This window comes from Vicugna pacos, chromosome 15, assembly GCF_048564905.1.
Source record: "Vicugna pacos chromosome 15, VicPac4, whole genome shotgun sequence".
Lineage (NCBI taxonomy): Eukaryota > Metazoa > Chordata > Mammalia > Artiodactyla > Camelidae > Vicugna > Vicugna pacos.
In genome coordinates, this window is record NC_133001.1 from 42,190,481 (window position 1) to 42,209,450 (window position 18,970).

Genomic DNA, 18,970 nt, shown 5'->3' on the forward strand with positions numbered 1-18,970 from the left:
CCAAAAATCTCATTCTTCCAATTCAATGAACTTTGGTAAATATAGTTTCCATAATCAATTGCCTTTTCCTTCTATTTGGCTATGGGCTGCTTAAGGCTATAATCTTGACTCACCTTAATGTGCAAGAATCTCAGCATACAAAGTTTATTTATTAGTCAATTATTATAGAGCATTCTTCAGACTAAATTAAGTCCCTAACACATAATGATGATATCAAGCGATAATTTTATAGGACATAACTAACTTGTATGGTAAATCCCAGTTCAAATACCCTAATCACCAATGTTATTAAGAGGCTTCCCATGAAAATCTTACAGTATTGAGAGGGTACAGGATATCAGTAAATGCTTCCTAACATAAACTCATACGGTTAGAAGGATCCGTGTGAAGTCACATTATTTCTGGCTCAAGACTGAACTGACCACAAACTTTTATTTCTTCTCTCTTCTAAGACCCACCTCCCATTCAATAATAGTGAAAGAATAGAAAGATAAAAATCCAAAACAGGAGAATAAAGAGGAAGGGAAAACAGTGGCAAATCAGTAGATGAGACATTTCCACAAATTCCTAGAAGACAGAATGCAGATGGGGGAGTAGTACTTGATGAGATAGGGCAGAGAAAGCTTTGGTTGCAGTAAAGTGAGGAAGAGGCTACTGATGAGGACGAAGCCATCTGTTCTGGAAACCCATAAAAACTTGTAGTCATCCGGTGTGAGGAGGCAAGAATGAGACATGGGGCTACGAACAGGGAGATCAACTAAAATCTCCATGTGCTATAATCTATATATCCATCCCTCTACAATGGCATGGTGGTCAGATGTGTATCCCAGGAAAAAAATACAGGGGCTTTTCTTAAAAAATAGAATACACTATTTGGGGGAGAGCTAGATCAGCTGAACTCCAAAACATAATACATAGGGGTCACTCAGCTTGCCCACCATTAAAACCCACATACTCAATTAGCCTTGCCTATACAGAAGTCCCAATCAGAGTTTTATCATGTGTTTCAAATATAAATGGACAACCAATAGCCACTTTTTATTTGAGGAAAGGCTATAGAATCACAGTGGTTAAAAAAAGATGATAAACAAAAATATAATCCCTAGGGAAAAATCAAAATAATTCAGAAAACAGAAAAAAAAACTTTAAAAAACAACAAAACTCTATAGTCTTTTAAAGCTTTTTTATATACTGTATTCATAAAGTAAGAACAAGATGTTATGAAAGAGGAACAGAGCTCTAGAGAAAGAGTTCTTAGAAATTAAGATACCTAATTATGACCGTGGTAATACAAGCTTCAGCAAGGCTACAGGAAAGGTAGAAGGATGGAGAGGAGAGTGGCATCCCAGCAGGCTGTTTGAGACTGTTTTTCCAGCAAGATAACAGGATAACCTGTTTACCAAGAAAGAATTCTAAAAACACAGGCTCTTCAAGACATAGTTTCTACACTACAAGGCCAAATCCAAGAGGATAGTAAAAAGTAAAGCCCACAGTGATAACTACAGGAGCAGGTACGCAGGATAATCATTCAAGCAATTTATAGACAAAGCATGGACAGCAATTATAGATTTAGAACAGGCAACAAGTTATTGATCTTGACAATGCAAAAGGAAAGTAACAGAAAACCAAAGCTGGGAGGCAAAGAAAGAGGAATGGAAGGAAGGGCGGGGGCTAATACCTTCATCTTACAGAGTAGGAAGCCAAAAGACACTATCCATGGTTACTGGGAAACTAAACAAAAGCATACTAAGTACTCATCACTATTGCATAGAGATTTTGACTAAGTGGTAACCGTGTGCCAAGCACTTACTAAGAATTTTTAGGGGTTGTTCACTTAACTATAGAAATATTTTAAGCATATTTACCACACTTAAAATAACCCTTCAAAAAAAAAAAAAAAGAAAGAAAGAAAAGAAAAGAAAAAATTTAAAGCTACAAGCTGACCAGGAACAGGAACTAACAGTGGCTATATAATTGCATTAAAGAAAAGGAGAAGAGAGAGATAAAGGGTGAAGTGAAAATAGGCTGATGCCATATGTATCAGAGCAGGAAGTCAAATGATAACATCTAAAACTGATAAGTCAAGAAACAAGAGGCATAAGCAGATTACTTAGACATATGGAGATCATCCCAAGAAGAACTAAACACTTAAACAATTTTAACAATTTTTAAGCGGTTGCCTTGAGAAACAGGACTAGGACTGAGGAGCAATGGGACAGAGGACTACTGCTTTCATGCATAAAAAACTGAATTATTTCTATTTCTAACTATGTGAATGACTTACTTTTGATCATTTCATTTAAATTTAGTTAATAATTTTTTTAAATAGTAGCAATCTAATCTGTCCTACTACCTCAGCCAGGTGAAATTCTTTTGTGTTTTAATGGTTGCCAAAGAATGATCTAATAATGCAAAGTTAATAAGTCAGCATGTCACACATTTTTAGTTCATGTTGCATTTGGTAAATTAATAAAAAGTGATTCTACAGCAAATGAAGGTGTGGCCTCTCCTGGCCTGTGATGGTAAAACACACAGTCCATGGTCTCGAAGGCACTGTTCATTCATCTGTCCTATCTTCACCATCTTTGTTCTTTATTTCTCTCTGTAAGAATAGAGAGACTTTCATACCCCGTACACCACAAGTACAGGTTTAAGACAGAAAATTCCTGATGAGATTATAGATACTAGCCAACCAAAGCTATCATCATTTCCATTCTAGGCTAGAGCTTCAGCACTGGTAATAATGGCAGAGAAGGGCTGATGCGACCGAGACCAACAGTGTAGATGGTGGACTAAATCCAACAACTATTGCAAACATTCACTAAAGTCACAAACCAGTGATCCAAGAGCTCAGGGCAGCCCACACACACATTTGGTTTGGCCTGCATAATGCTGGCCCACAATGCTTGTAATTCTGAAAGAGTGGCCAACATCTAACACTGACAGAATTCATATAAAAATTCAGATGCTTATCTTCTCTCAATAAATCAGCAGGGGCAATCCTTCAAGCTGAAACAGGAATGCCCCAATTTGCCACACCCAGCCCCCTTCCCTCATTCATGTTACCTACCAGTCTGGCCTTGTAGCCATCTGTATTTCTGACCTTTGCTATAAAACATACCATGTGCGTGCACACTTGATCACAACTTATTCCTGGCCGATTACCTTAGTTTCACTAGAATTAAGATTGAAGCACAAATTTTCAAAAAGTGGTAAATCCTCATGAAAATACCTTAAGAAATAATACCTAAAAGCCAGAAATACAACTAAAGCACAACGTCCAAAAGCTAGCACTGTAATCTACATTTTCAGTAAAACAGTCATCATTTACTTACATTTTAATGTCTCTCCAGCATATGGTATGTGCAATTTAAATCGGTCACAGTTGGGTCCAGGAGTCAATGACGTGCAGCTTTGAGGGAAAAAAGAAAGAAAGAAAGAGATGAAAAGAGTTTTGTAAAACCCCACATATTTATGATATTTAATAAAGTAAATAAAAGGTGATCCTTACAGATAAACGATTAAAACCCTGGCTTATAGGAAAAAATAAAAGCTCTTAATAGTCATGGAGGCCAAGACAAAACAAAAGTAAGACTTGCTCTAAAGAAACTCATTTAAATAACAGTAAAACCTATCTGCCTTCTAACAACAAATACCAACACTGCTTCAACTACTTCTCTCAAAGAAGCGTATCGCAACTTTGAAAACAGGTATATGATCCAAAACAGGTCTGTAGTCTTTGGTGCCAAGAATTGTAAAAGAAGAGTAGTTTTACGGTCATATTTTAAATATAGACTCTAAGTTTTCACTCAGTTAGTACTAAAAAGAGCCCACTTTTGGCCTTTTTCTGGTACCAGATGGTTTTCTCTCTTTCCCCAAAAATAAAGCGCTTCCTCTAGAGTTGGCACCCCATAACTTACATCTGTAGGAGAGCACAATGCGCTACACTCAGTTTCAGATAAAATGCAAATTTATAAGGGGGGTGAGTTAGTCACCCAGGTCTCAACAGCCTGCTTTTTGTTGTTTTTTTTTTAATCTATTACTTCATAGAGTTATACAATGTTCTGTGCTCTTTACACAGATTTACTTTATAAGATATCTCCCGTGATCTTATGAGTCATAAGAGCACTCACGGCTTCATAAATTAATAAAAAGTTAATATGAAGTCAGTTGAGGAAGTTGTACGTCTTTTTAGACAAAAAAAAGTAAAGTTTCTAATTTGCCAAATAGAGCAGGAAGGCTAATTTTCTTTCATAATTCCAAAACTGGCTATGAAATATTTCTGAGAAAGAACCTACAAAAGTAGTTGAAGGAACAGAAGCATTGTTGGAACAGATGTGCAGTTTCCCTAGTTGGCCACTTTGAAGGGTAACACTCATCTGACACTAAACTGGAGAGGTGCTGGCTCAAAAACAGCTAACTCAGACCTCGCATTAGATTTACTATTACTTTTTCCCAAAACTATTTGAATGTGAAAAAGAAAAGAGACAGACAGAAACTTTAACTCTGAAGTATTCAATACAAATCACTAGGCTGATGATTATTCTTTATCTTTAGGAGTTAATAAAAACATCTGTTTATGAAGTAAACAACAAAGTTGCACTACTGTGGCAGAGTAACCTAATTTAATTTCTCACAGGTTTTTAAGAACACATTCTTTACCTTTCAATATAAAAAATTCTTCAGGGCATTTTATTAAAGGTATTAAAATACTTACCTTATACTGTAACCTTTTCGAGCCCACAACATAGCAGTTCTTTGAAATCATTTATGGAAAACACATCCATTTTAGCATTACAAAATATAAAGCAGTCTCTAATGGCCAAAATGACTCTACAAGCAATGCTAAGAATTTTTTCTCTTACATCATATCCAAACAACAATGTTTTTAAATGATTTAAGATAAAAAACATTCAATCAAGTGTCTTTTGGGGGGCTTGAAGATCCAATTACCTACATAGCTTAATGACTGAAGTTATTAATAGTACAGGAAATCTCAGGATTAATCTGATTTTAATTTGTTTGAATAGCTTGTCCCTCTTCAATGTGAAATGAGCTTCTAGATTGTTACATTCACTGTTGGGCCACACTTTCTGTTATTCACTTTATGCCTTACCCAGGACTAGGAAAGTGTTTTTGTGCTTGGCCCTTCCTCCCTCACTACTTGAACGGCTGGTTCCAGCCACCCCAGAGGGTAAAAAAATACATTTCTCCATCTGAGTGATTCCCTCACTGATTCTTTTCACTTAGATAAGATTTACTGAGCATCGTTCTATGTGTTAGGAATACAGGGTGGATGAGATAGACAAGATCTACAGTCTCATGATACTTAAATTCCGGCAAGGGAAGAAGAAACGATAAATATAAGACAAACATATAAAGATGGCTAAAGATTGCTAAATGTGATGCAGAAAATGAAACAGGAAGCTGCAAGAAAACAGGAGCCACGTTAGAGTGGAAGACTGGGAAGACCTCTGGAGGAGGTGAAATCTGAAGCCTGAATAACGCGAAGAGGCCAACCATGCACAGTTCTGGGGAAGAGCATTCCAGGCAGAGGAAACAGCTGGTGCAGAGGCGTGAAGGCAGGAACAAGTCTGATATTTCTGGGGGAAGAAATCTTGATATGCCCGGGCAACGCAGCTAGAATAGAGTGACTGAGGAAGAGAACAGCAAAAGATCAGGACAAGGGGGAAGCAAAGGTGGACCACGCAGAGCCTCGGAAGCGGCAGCAATTAATTCAGGTTTTATTTGAAGCACAAAGCAGGTTTTAAGAACGGTAATATCCAATGCTTTTAAAAGATCACCCTGTATACTGTATGGAAAGGGGTAAAAAGGTAAAATGGAAACGAAGAGACCAGAAAGGAGTCCATTTCAGGCAAGAAAGATGTTGGGCCCCTGGACCAGGGAAACAGCAGTGGCGATCTCCGTCCAGAGGGATTTACTCAACAGGGTCCAGTTTAGGAAGAAGAGAAGTCAAGAGTATAAAGTATGAGATGATAGCCAAATTTTATATGGAAACAGATAGGTTAATGGGTGGGCCAGCCTATCTAAAAGGGCCACTGAAACATCACAAAAAAGAAGAAAAGATGGAAGAAAAACTCACCTTAGAGACAGTCTTGTATGCTGTTAGAAAGATCACTTACTTGAAGTGGGAATTGTGGCAGGGGTAATACTCCCAAACAGGAGAATACCCAGGTTAAAAGGGCTCACCTCCCATTAACTGCAGGTCTACTGTTTAGCTGAGAGGAATACACACATTTGGGGCCAAGAACTAAACTGTTCAAGGGAACAGAAGAAAGGCTAAGATGCTATCAACAGAACTCTCCTAAATAGCTCTCAGCTCCTCCTCCAATGAGCAAATTATTTAAAAGATGTGTTATGCTCTGTCTTCCATATTATCTAGGGTTAATAGTTTTATGGGAAACAAGCCAAAGTCATGTTATGTAAAGGTCCTTTTAAGATTAAACTGAAATGTTTCCCCTTTTAAATTACCTCTGTCTAAAACTGGTTTTGGTCATGCTACTTAATTTTACTATGAAATTTCAAATCACACTCAAGGAGGGCATTAGTGTTTCTGTTAATCAAGGAGGACAAGTGTTTAAAAAAAAGGGTGTGGGCTAAAAAAGACTTAAAAACACATATGAATTGCATGATTCCACTTACGGAAGAGAGAGATCTGGGTGTGTGCATCCATGTACATAAGCATTTCAGATGAAGAGCCACCAAAATACGGCAGGATTTGGGATGATTTTTTAGAACTTCCTTTGATTACCCTTCTGCACTGTTTTGATTTTTATAATTAACATGAACTATTCTATAATATATAAATATTTTAAGAGTAAATATACTCTTTTTATATTTGACTCAGGAAACTAGACTCTAATGGGTTAATTTATCTTTTTCTTCTAAAGTGCTTCACTCCTTTTCAGAAGGAGAAGGCAGGGTGATTTACTGATGAACAGCCTTCAGATAAAGTATATGAAAGACTTTATATTGTGATATCACAAAACTTCACGTTTCTAACATTTATCATTTCTCACTGTTTCTTATGGGTTAGAATTTGGGAATGGCTTGGTGGGGCAGTTCTGGTGTTTAAGGCCTCCCGTGAAGGTGCAGTCAAATGCAGTAACAGAGAACTAACACAGTGCGAAAGCTCATTCACCTAGAGGAACATTTCCTTACACAAGTATGAAAAAGCTACTAAATAAAAAGCTACCAACTTCATTAAAATTACATTTGTAAAATGGTAACTTGTCCTACCACATAAATAGATCTAAGGTTTAAAAAAAACAATATTCGAAACTGAGTATCTTTTAATAGTAAAATAAATTTCAAATTACTTAAAAACTGCTGACAATTCAAATGTAATTTCCAATTTGTCTCTCAGCTATATTTCCTGCGTGCTTACTATATGTCAGGCAGTGTACTAGGTGCTGGGAATACAGCAGCTGACAAGAACAAAATCATATAAAGTATTACAATGTAAAAAGGGTTCTGGGATGCAGAACTATGCCCTAAAAATGTATCTTTCACACTAAATTCTAATTACCTCAGTACACTGAGAATGCATTCTTTTAAAGTTTAACACGTGGGAGAACAAAGCAGGCTGAACTCCCTTTCTACAGATTATGCAAGTCGGAATTATCAAGTGGGAATTCAGGTTAGCATCAAATTAGGCAGTTTACTCTGGTTCTTTATTACAGAAATTGCAGCTAACCATTGATACAATAAAATGCTAAGCACATAACCTTCTCATAATCTCATCCCTACGATCTCTTATTTTACATCTCACTACATGACTCTCAATATTATTATTGATCTATTTTCTAATTGTGGTTTCCTTTCCCTACCAGATCATAAGATTCCTGGTACCCAGAACTGTCTTATACTTTTAAAAATGTCTTCGTACAGCATCTAGCACAGTGCTAAGCACCCAGCACTCATGAAATTTTAGCATATGCTTGTAAATCATTAAACTCAAAAACTGTCATTTTAGATATGGCGACAGTGAAGGCCAGAGGGTCTCACAGGCACACTCAGTGAGCATGCCAGGATTGGAAATGACGTCCAGGGCATTCTGGCCACGTCTTAGTCTCCCTGGCCTAAACATCTTTAAATCATCTTTACATCTCTAGCACCCAACACTGCAACCAGGACGTGGGTACTCCACCAACTACGTATGGAGACAAAGGTCTGCTAAATGGAAGGTTTGCATAAATCTTGACTCAGTCTTGTGCTCTTTTCTTGACAAAAATTGACAGTTCAACTGGAATTGGAAAGATGTTCTCATCCTCAACTCTGAGAAAGGTAAAAGTGTGACTATTTGTGGAAAGTCCTCCTTTTGAAGATTTGTACATGCAACCCAGAATTTAAACTTAGAACCATCACCTAAAATCCCTCTATTTTCACAATAAATAATAGTAAGAACAACAACAGCCAACATTTGTTGAGCATTTACTATGTGGCAGGCACTAGTCTAAGTTCTTTAATGAGATTAAATCATTTAAGCCCACAGCAACCTTCAGAGACAGGTGCCATTACCTCCATTTTACAGATGAGGAAACTAAGGCAAATAGAAGCTATGTAACTCGCTAGTAAGTGATAAAGCTGGGATCCAAACCCAGGATGTCTGGCTCCAGAGCCCATTTTCTTAACCACCACACTAAATCATCTCTCAATAATTAAAGGGGAAACAACCAGAATTAGTTTAAAAAAATGTGCATTACAACTCTTTTCAACAAATGTGTTTTTATTAAGTACCTATAATAATGGAAAGTACAAGCTGACAATAAGTTGCCAAAAAGTGTTTTACCACACATACTTTAAATAAAAGAAAATGATTTCTTAGTAATAAGAACTGTATACATGTAAATAAATCAATGATACAGAAGAGGGAACAAGGCCCTTATAACTTGATTAAACAGACTCTACAATGTTGACACTCTTGATTTATTCAGCAAACTCTTTAAACAAGTAGTAAAAAATAAATTTGGATTTGAATCCTCTAAATTATGACTTCTTCCTAATTACTGAGATCAAACTCAAATTATTAAAATATAAAGAGGAAGTTAGGCAATTTCACAACACTTTGTATGATTTGCGTGACAGCCAAGAATTAATCTTCATTAACAAAGTTATAAGAAGATATTCGACAACCTTTTAGACATCAGCATTTTTAAGACAATGCAGGATATATGGTTTCTAGTTTAATGCTAAACCTATTATTTGACACACTTTCTGGGAAAGATAATGATTTCTTCTGTTCTTCAAGCCATCTAAAAAGAACAAAGTAGATGAGTCTAGGGTTCCTTCCCTGAGTCTACGTCAGTTTCCTTTACTCTGACTGTTAATTCACCATTTGGCATGTTCTCCTACAATAGCTTCCTGTTTTCTTGATAATGACGTTTGTGCTTAACCAACAATATTTAACATCAGCTGAGAAGGAAGTCTTCAGTTTTGGCAACCTAAAATAACAGGTCACGATGAAAAAAACAGGCTAAAGACTAATAACTGCCTCTTAAATAACTATTAGGTCATAAATTAGAGTGAATTATTGTTAGCTGACATTGATCACATTTTCATTTTGTGGAATTTATTTTCTCTGAATAAAATTCAACATCAACAATTCCACTCAGACTAAATCAGTTTCAAAATTATCATGGTTTCTAGACTGAAATTCAGCAATAAAGAAGCTAGAAGACTAAAGTAGGATATCTTAACAGCTATCTAAATAATCTATAAAATGGGCATTTTATCTGTGAAGGCATTTGACCTTTCGATTCACAGACTCACCCCTCAGTCTTGGAAGGGAATTAATGTTCCATCTAGTTGACTACATCAAAACCCACTAGGTCAAGTCTGAGGCCTTTCTACAAGAAGGCTCATGAATTAGAATTGGTAAGAGAAGGCAGAAAAACTGCACTGAGGTTGATTTTTTAGACCGTTATCCAGGAGAATGGAACTACCTACCTGATGACATATGATGTTCCTGATATACCAAGTACATCCTCTACATCTCTAAAGCCTAAAATCTATTTCTGGGCCCTACTAGAAAGTGGTAGGTTTAATTCTTGGCATAGGAATCCAAAATGCCATTACCAAAATAAGTGACTCAGCCCAGAATGCTTTAAAATTTATAAAATTAAAATATTCAAAAAAATGTGTTTGCCAGTTCATGTGGCATCAACTGTTATTCTCAGTTTCTATGCTATATCTCCATTTATAAATGAGAGATTTTCAACTCTACTTTAGCGTAAGGAGTATTTTTAAATGTTAGTAGGTGTTCCTATAACAAAAATGTGGCTTAAATTACGATATGATTTCAGTAGGAATGACGGGCTCAAATACTATTTTTAACAGTTAACTAGGAGGGGGGAATCCTTTAATTTTTTGAGACAGATGCTTAGATCATTAACGTTCAACCTTTCTTCTTTTCTAATATGTGCATGTAATGCACTCAGTTAATAGAATAAAAGAAAAAATTAATAGCATTATCTCTATAAGTGTAGGATGAGTGTTTGATAAAATTAAATAACGATTCATGTTTCAAAAACTCTTTGCAAATGAGGATAAAAGAGAAACTTCCTTAATATGATAAAAGTCATCTACAAAAAACCTACAGGAACATCGCACTTAGTAGCAAAATGTTAAATTTTCCCCTTTGACATAAAGAGTAAGACAAGGATATCCTCAATTTTACTCAACATTGTACTGGAGGTCTTAGCTATTACAGAGTATGTAGCATAGGGAAATAAAGGTATTCATATTGGAAAGGAAGAAATAAAACTATCCTTATTTGCAAATAATATGACTGCATGTAGAAAGCTTTTAAAATGTTCATATGCATCCTTGGAAAAAAATCTGGGTTTAGTAAAGTTGCTAGACAAAGAACATACACAAAAATCAACTGTATACTGTATACATATATCTATATACCACCAACAATCAGTTAAAAAAAAACTTTTAGAAAGATATCATTGAAAATAACATCAAACGATCAAATACATAAAGATAAATGTCACAAAAGATGCACAAGAGCTCTATGTAGAAAGCTATCATTGAGAAAAAAGTAAACAAAAAATGAGCACAGATATTATGCTCATAGATTAAAAGAAACATAATGAAAAGATGGCAGTTCTCCTTAAGTTGATCTGAAACCTGAAAGGCAGATTCAAAAATGTAAATGCAATGTCAAGAACCAAGAATCGACCAGATTCTCTTGAAGAAGAAAAATTTAATAGGATTATTGACAATAGCCAAAGGGTAGAAGTAACCCAAGTGTCCACTGACTGATGGCGGAGGAACAAAATGTAGTAAATACATATAGTGGAATATTATTCAATAGCCTTAAAAAAGGAAGGAAATTTTGACACATGCTATAACATGGATAAACCGTGAAGACATTATGCTAAATGAAATAAGCCAATCACAAAAGGGCAAATACCATATGAGTCCATCTATATGAGGTACATAAAGCAGTCCAGTTCAAAGAGACAGAAAATAGGACGATGGTGGCCAGGGGCTGAGGGAAGACAGGACATAGACAGTGTTTAGCAGGTACAGAGTTTCAAATCAATTTTTAAGTATTTGTTGAACATTACTGTGATGGGTATATAAAGTGTTTTACCTAACAGGGCAATGGTCTTGTCTTCGAGTGAGTATATAAGACAATGGACTGGGGTGCAGGAAGAAAATCTTATGGGAAAAGAGTATGTGTGTGTACATGTGTGTGTTCGTGCATGTGGAGAGAGAGAGAGAGAAATTAATCCTTACGATATACAATATACAGATTGACCCCAGCACCTCTTTCAGTTCCAGCAGTTGTTCAAGTGTCCTGAGGGAAGAATGCGAGTTCCACAACCCCAAGGCGCTGATGGTAGTACTTGCAATTATTCAGTTGCCTTCAGCATACTGTGATACTGTGATGTTTCATGGATGAAAGGAATCCACTGTCTTATCTTAACTACACTAAAGCCCTTTAGAAATGAACAAGCAGTTTAAAAAGAATCTTGCAAAGAATCTATGGCCAGAAAATAATACCAATAATACAGGCACAAGCAAATTTTCAACAAAATCTTTCACGTAACTGGTGCATGGGATTGAAAACTAGTCTCAGGGTATAGTATATGTAGCCAACATTGTGTTTCTTCCATTAGTATCTATATATTGTTTCAGATTTCTTTTTTCAGGTATGACTAGTGAAAATATCATATTATAAGCAATATAAGTTATGTTTAGAGTAATGTTTATTTCTTTTTATATCATTCTTTTTAATACATTTTATGTATATTTTACAATATACAAGTATGTTTTTATAAGTAAATAAATACCATGTATTGGGGGTTCCTAATCAAATTATCTTAAGGTACATAATCAAAAAACATCACTGCTATAAAAGGCACAGAACGGAGTGTCTATTCTCAAGAACCTTGAACTGTAATCAGAAGACAAAAATCAAACCTGTGAAAGTCAAACAAGGCACAATTTAAATAAGAATTCAAGACAACAATAGATACAAGTCACAAAGCAATTAACATGATTAATTGCCAAATTAGTGGTTAAAGAAAATGAGCACAATAGAAGTTGAGAGAGCAGAGAAACCACTTTTAGCAGGAGTAACCACGGAAGGTTCACTGCAATACAACTGGCCTCAAAAGAATGAGTTGGATCTGATCAAGAGAGAGGAAGGAAAAATATGTACCTGCAAGTGTCCTCAAATAGGGTCAAAACCAAAGAGACAGATACTCTGCTAGAACAAAAGTGCTTTAATGAACTAGAGAACATTAAACCTTGAATCCTTTAGCTTTCAGCAGCATACCCACCAGCACACAGGAGGCACCTGATAACTACTGCATATGTAGTACATGTGAGCAAGTGGAGCTGGAGAAGACAAGTGCACTCTAAGGACATGTCAAAGTCAAAACAAACTACATAAATGTCCTGGACGGATTCCTATTCCAACTATGGGAATACCGGTAATTTTTACATTAAAAAATGTTATAAGAAACCCCCAGCAGCAAGGCCCACTTACATACTATTTCTATGCATTTAATGTACAAAATAATTTTAGAAAAGGCAACTTTTATAATAAACACTTTTAATTTGTTCAAAAAAATTTTCCTGTAGCTTTCTAGGCCACCATTTTCATTCCTTGACCCAAAATGAGTTCTACGTGGATGCACTCCCTATTCTCTGCACTCTGTTTTATATTTTATATCATTTATAGCCTATGTATCTAAATCCCAATCTCAATTTCTGCTCCTTACAGGAAAGGACTGAAGAGTATTTATCTTGGCATGCTCCAGTGGCTCAGATTCTCAAGGCAATGAACTAGCAGTTTTTATCTTTCTCTTACTGGTTTTCATAATATTGGTTTTATTTATATTTGTGCCTCCACAGAGCCTCACACTTACTAGGTGCTCAATATATGCTTTTCTTATAAAAAAAAATTTGAGTGAATATGAACAGAACAAAGGGCAGGGTACAAAAAAGAATAAGTGGAAAACTGGTAGGGAACAGGGGAGGACAGGGAGAAGAGAAAAAACAAGTAAAAGAGTGAACTGTAGTGGAAACAGATAATGAAGTAGAGGTAAAAATGGAGAATGGAAGATGGAATGGAAGAGTGGAGAAGGGTGGGGGGAGAATTAACAGATTCTCAAGTGTCATTAAAGGATGCCCTTTCCCTTTGGTGAAAGGTGCTTTCTAAAGATGGAAGAAAGGTTTTTTCATTCTCAAATTCTTCTATTTAAGAGATGACGCAAAGATGTAGCATCTGCTAGATGAGCATATCTGGAACTGCCGGATAATGGGATAAATGTGCCATCGATGTATTTTAGGTTGTTAGGTGGTTTTGGAGGATTTTTCCTTAGATTGCTGCTTGAGATACAACTGTTATACACTATGAACTTTAAAGCTCTGTGCAAATTAAATAATCTGTCTCTTCCTCGGTTTCCTTATCTGTAAAATGGGGATGATAGTCACTCTCCATGATGTTGTCATGAAGATCCACTGACCTGATACATATAAAGGACTTAGAACAATGCCTGACACAGTGTAAGTACTTGCTGTTATGAAAAGTCAAAAGCACAAACTGCAAAACCAAAAATATGGAGAAGGAAAGTCCATCTCAAACACTATTTTCATCAAAGCTTTAATTCCACTTGCATAATAATTTTCAGAATTTAAAACAAACAAAAACCTCAACTGACCTACTCACCTCACTACTATGCCTTTTTTATTCCACAGACAAAAATTATCAGAGGGGGTCGCATCATGAAGAGATTGAATCAGAGCAGAAAAAGGATTTTCCCAGGTCCCAAATCAAATCTAATGGAGCCCAGAATGCCCTTCATGTTGCACAACAGGAGACCCACGAGGGAACAAAGAAGAGGATGGACTGGAGTATCTGAGTAGGAGACAAAGCCAGGAGAGACTAGAAGGCGCTTCAGAGAAAAGTAAGGAGGGGACGCCTCTAGTCTAGTCTAGAGGCTTTCACACCTTCCTGACACACAGTAGGAAATTTACATGTCACCGCTTAATCCCACCACTCAGTACACATATATGCACTGAGCATACATGGACATATATGTGTATATGTCTATTATATATAAATTGAAACAAAATTTTAATATACTTATTAGTTTTATTACATGATACGGCTGATACTTTTACCCAATTCTATCCTATTTCATATTTTTTAAATCTGAATCAAGACCCACTAAAATGATTTCATAGCACACCAATGGGTTACAACCTACCAATGGTTTCAACACAAAGCTCTGTCCAATACAATCTCAGAGAATGAAGCTTCCAGAAAAATGAAGATACCAGTACTGTACTCCACATTGCTCAAAACCATCCCTCAAACACATCATTTAGCTCTAGGCGTTACCCTCTAAGAAGCAGAGAGACTAACTGGAGCACATTCAGAAAAAGCCAACGAGAATGGTGAAAGGACACAAATCACATGGTATAAGCAAAGGCTCAGTGTTACCCTGCCAAAGAGAAAATACAGAACATGACAGCCATCTTCGTTTAGTTGAAGTGTTGTCACATGGAGGCTTCATTAAGTTTGTTCCACAGTGTGTCAAGATGTAAAAGCACTTTCTAACAGTCCCAGCTGCCCAGTGAGTGGCCTTGGGACTCATGGAGTCTCCCTGTGACTGCAGACACTGAGGCACAGCCTGGACAGGCACTTAGCAGGGAAGCATTAGGAGGGCAAATACATCACCCAGCGGTTGTTAGAGTTTAACGCCTTCCAGTCCTGAAATTCTACAACTCTAGACTAGATTAAGACAATATTATACTATCATCTGACTTCAAAAGCCAACACCACTTCTTTATTGCTTTTAAAAAGAAATGGATTCTACCATGAACTACATAAAACAAACTTGAAATGGCAAATGTCAATATTTTAACAAAAACAATGTAGTAAAAATCGACTTAATGTGCCTAGCCTACTCAATGAAAATCTTCATCAACTACAACTAAAGAGAAACTGAAATGCCACCCAAGTCATGGTTACAGTGTTAAGATATTTATCAACTTAGAAAATATAAATCCATATATAGCTTTAAAAGCAAATAGCACTTAAAAGTGCAGAAATAAAGGGGAAAAATTCCCCCCAAAAAAGACTATATTGTAAATATTCTCTCCTTAATCAAAAGTCATGTTTCTTTTGTTAACTATGCAGAACACATAAACAAAGTAACGATGCTCTCTGAGTTTTTGCTAACCCAACTAACTGAAAACTTTGGTAATTTTGAGAAGTGTTCATTCCTATAACCCTCTACCACATTTGTTCTACAGTATTTGGTTAAAAAAACAAAAAAACAAAAAAAACCCTGAGATTATCCAAGGTGTAGCTAGGAATTACTCACCACTAATGTACTACTGTACTGTCATACCCCTGATAGAGAATTCTAAAAAGGCCAACCCCTGGACTATTAGAATGCAGAAACCCTCTGAATAGTGATAACTCAAAATGGGGCCCCTGGACCAGTACCAGACTATAAACTGTTATTTATCCATGATGAGACAAGCGCGGATATTGAGACTAAGAATTTAGAAACTTTCATAGCAATTTATAAGTAGTTTCAAATCTGATAAATCTAATATAAAAAAGCCAGGCCTTGTATTTCATATCTTTTTAGTTTCATTTTTCTAGTAATTCTTTTTTATTATATTTTATTAAAGTATCAGTTGGAGACAGATTGAAAGTTTTTAAAAATTCTAGTCCTTCACCAAACAGTTTGAGAAAACACTTCTCTAAAGACCTTTTAGATACTGAAGGTCTTTGGCTATGAAGATGAACTGCTTTTCTTTGATGTCTCCCAAACTCCCTATTCACCTTGGTTTCCTCACTACAGTAACAAGCATTATTAATTTATCCCTTTCCAAGTGTTCTTTTGATATCCCTGCTAAGTTGACAGTAATATCAATATAGCTCACTGCTTAAAATTTATCATCAGATTATCTATCTGACTGCTTAGAATTTATAACACGACTTCATTTGCATCCAGCTGTAGCTCCAACATATTCTTGGATTCATTCCTTTTAAGAAGATACTAATTTGATGATCCAATTTGGAGGGGTCACTCAATCTTACAATATGATTGCTGCCATAATCTGTGGCAGTGAGTCATAATCTTCTAGAAAGTCTAAAGATAGTATAGCTCAGTTTTAAACCCTAGGCACACCTAAAGCAGTGGCCAGCTGCATCCTGAAATCATGATTAAAGACTTGATATCTCGAAATTCTGCCAATTCTACCTGGACTCTCAATTCTCCATTTGAACTATTTTGGTCCCCAGATCACTTTTCTGACTTGCAGATTCTTTTATTTCTCACATATACATGTACAAAGATGGATATAATAAATATATACTAGGCCCCCTTAAATGCAATTTGTTTTCCAAGATTTCAGTTACCAATAGTCAAATGAAGTCCAAAAAGATTAAATGGAAAACTCCAGAAATAAAATAAAATAAATACTGCCCTTTCTGAGTAGCAGTATGAAATCTCGGGTCATTCCATCAGGAATCCCGAACCACTGACATAGTCTGCTCCTGACATCCAACCATTGACATCGTCACAGCTCAATGACCCAGGATCACCTGAAGCAGATGGTCCTCCTTCCAACAGACAGTCAGGTCATTGGTAGCCTAACGCTAAGTCACAAGTCCTACGTCATTCACCTCATTTCATCTACTCATATAAGCATTTTATCACTTTGCATCATCTTAAGAAGAACAAAGGTCTTCACAGTACAAGATATTTTGAGAGAGAGAGACCACAGTCAGATAACTTTAACTACAGCTTACTGTTATAATTGCTCTATTTTATTATTGTTGTTGTTCATCTCTTACTGTGCCTAATTTATAAATTAAATTTTATCATAAGTATGTATGTAGAGAAAAAAGCATAGTATACATAGAGTTCGGTACTATGTGTGGTTTCAGGCATCACTGGGGTCTTGGAACATATCCCCCATGGATAAGGGGGAATGCCTACATTTATAAAAACCTGACAATAACACATAGCTCCTAAAGATATTTTTATTACACAAAAATATGATCAATACTATTCTTAGGAAAAAAATACACAGGGCTATAAGAAATTATTCTGCAATGCCAATAATTATATACTTTTAATTAAGATTTGCAATATCAATTAAACTTCTAACTGTTCAGTAACTTGAATAATGGAAAAAAGCAAAAAGACATGAAAAGAGTCTGAGAATTTAGGTCAAGGAATGAATCAGTGACAGACTTACTAAAATAACTGCATATGTTTGATTTCTGCCACAATTCCAACTAGGAAATTGTATTCCCTCCCCATATTCTTTAATTTGTGGACACCTACAAACTCTTGTCAAATTATCCGCTACTCTGAGAGCTAGCCTACTTGTAGTAACTTATTGCCTGGAAAATATTGCTATTTTAAACAGTTACCTTTTCTGAATGACTTCTAACTCTGACCTCTTCCTAATGTTTAAGTTTTAGTCTCAATTGACTAGCAGATTTCTATCTGAATTCTATACAGTAGATGGGTATTCTTAGCATTCTTATCTAAAGATATTTCACAAGTGTAGATGGTCGAAACACCTGTTCCACAGTATACTATATTGACAAGTGATTCCTTTCTTTTTCTGGCCAATGCTTTCCTGAAAAATCAATAAATGAATAGCAGCTGATAGAGATGACCTGGGCTCCACTCCTGTCCTCCACCACTTACCAGCTAAGTAACCTTGGATGAGCTGCTTAACCTCTCCAAGACGTCCTCATATAACATCTAAAAAATAATTTTTTAAGGGATGATTAGAAAAACATTCCTCACAGATTTACTGATGGCCAAGACAGCCAATGAAAAAAAAAGAGCTTTATACTATTCAAAAATGCTAAATTCATTTACTGCTTATTTGTTTGTAGGAGAAATAGGCAGACAGATAAATAGATAGGCAGGAGGATAGAAAGATACTGTCTGTTTAGAGCTCAGAATTCACTGTTAGCCATGGTCAGTATCCACTATCTGATTCACAGTAAAATCAACTTTATATTCTTTCCAGGAATGCTACTGAAAGTTCTGTCATTCCTACAATATAAATGATATACTCACACGAAGTCCTGATGATAAACCTATACCGGGAAGAGCACAAAGAAGTGACAAAGATGCTTTCCTTTGAATTTCATTCTTCCTCAAGTCCATTTCTTATGACTTCTATCCCAGCGTTTGTCTTTTCTGCTAATACTAATACAAATGTCCCCTGCTGCTGTCACATCCCACTGGACTCCTACAGCAGAAACTGCTTTTAAGCCAAATTCACCTTTTTTGTATAATAAATTATACAAATAAAAATCTCTCACTGTAAAAATAAATTCTAATAATATGGAAATGAAAGTACCAAGTATCCCTTCAATGTTCATACTCCTTCCCTCTTCCAAGTCAATCACTGAATTGAGTTTGCTAAATAT

General features: G+C 35.9%; 1 protein-coding gene across 5 annotated transcripts in view; it reads right to left on the reverse strand.

Annotated features, from left to right (window-relative positions):
- BABAM2 (BRISC and BRCA1 A complex member 2) overlaps positions 1-18,970 on the reverse strand; it is a 357,253-nt gene that overhangs the window by 321,361 nt on the left and 16,922 nt on the right. For all 5 annotated transcript variants that reach the window (XM_072937993.1, XM_072937994.1, XM_072937995.1 and 2 more), the window contains exon 3: positions 3,336-3,412. In XM_072937993.1, the coding sequence (XP_072794094.1) occupies positions 3,336-3,412 (77 nt within the window). The remainder of the gene's footprint in view (positions 1-3,335; positions 3,413-18,970) is intronic.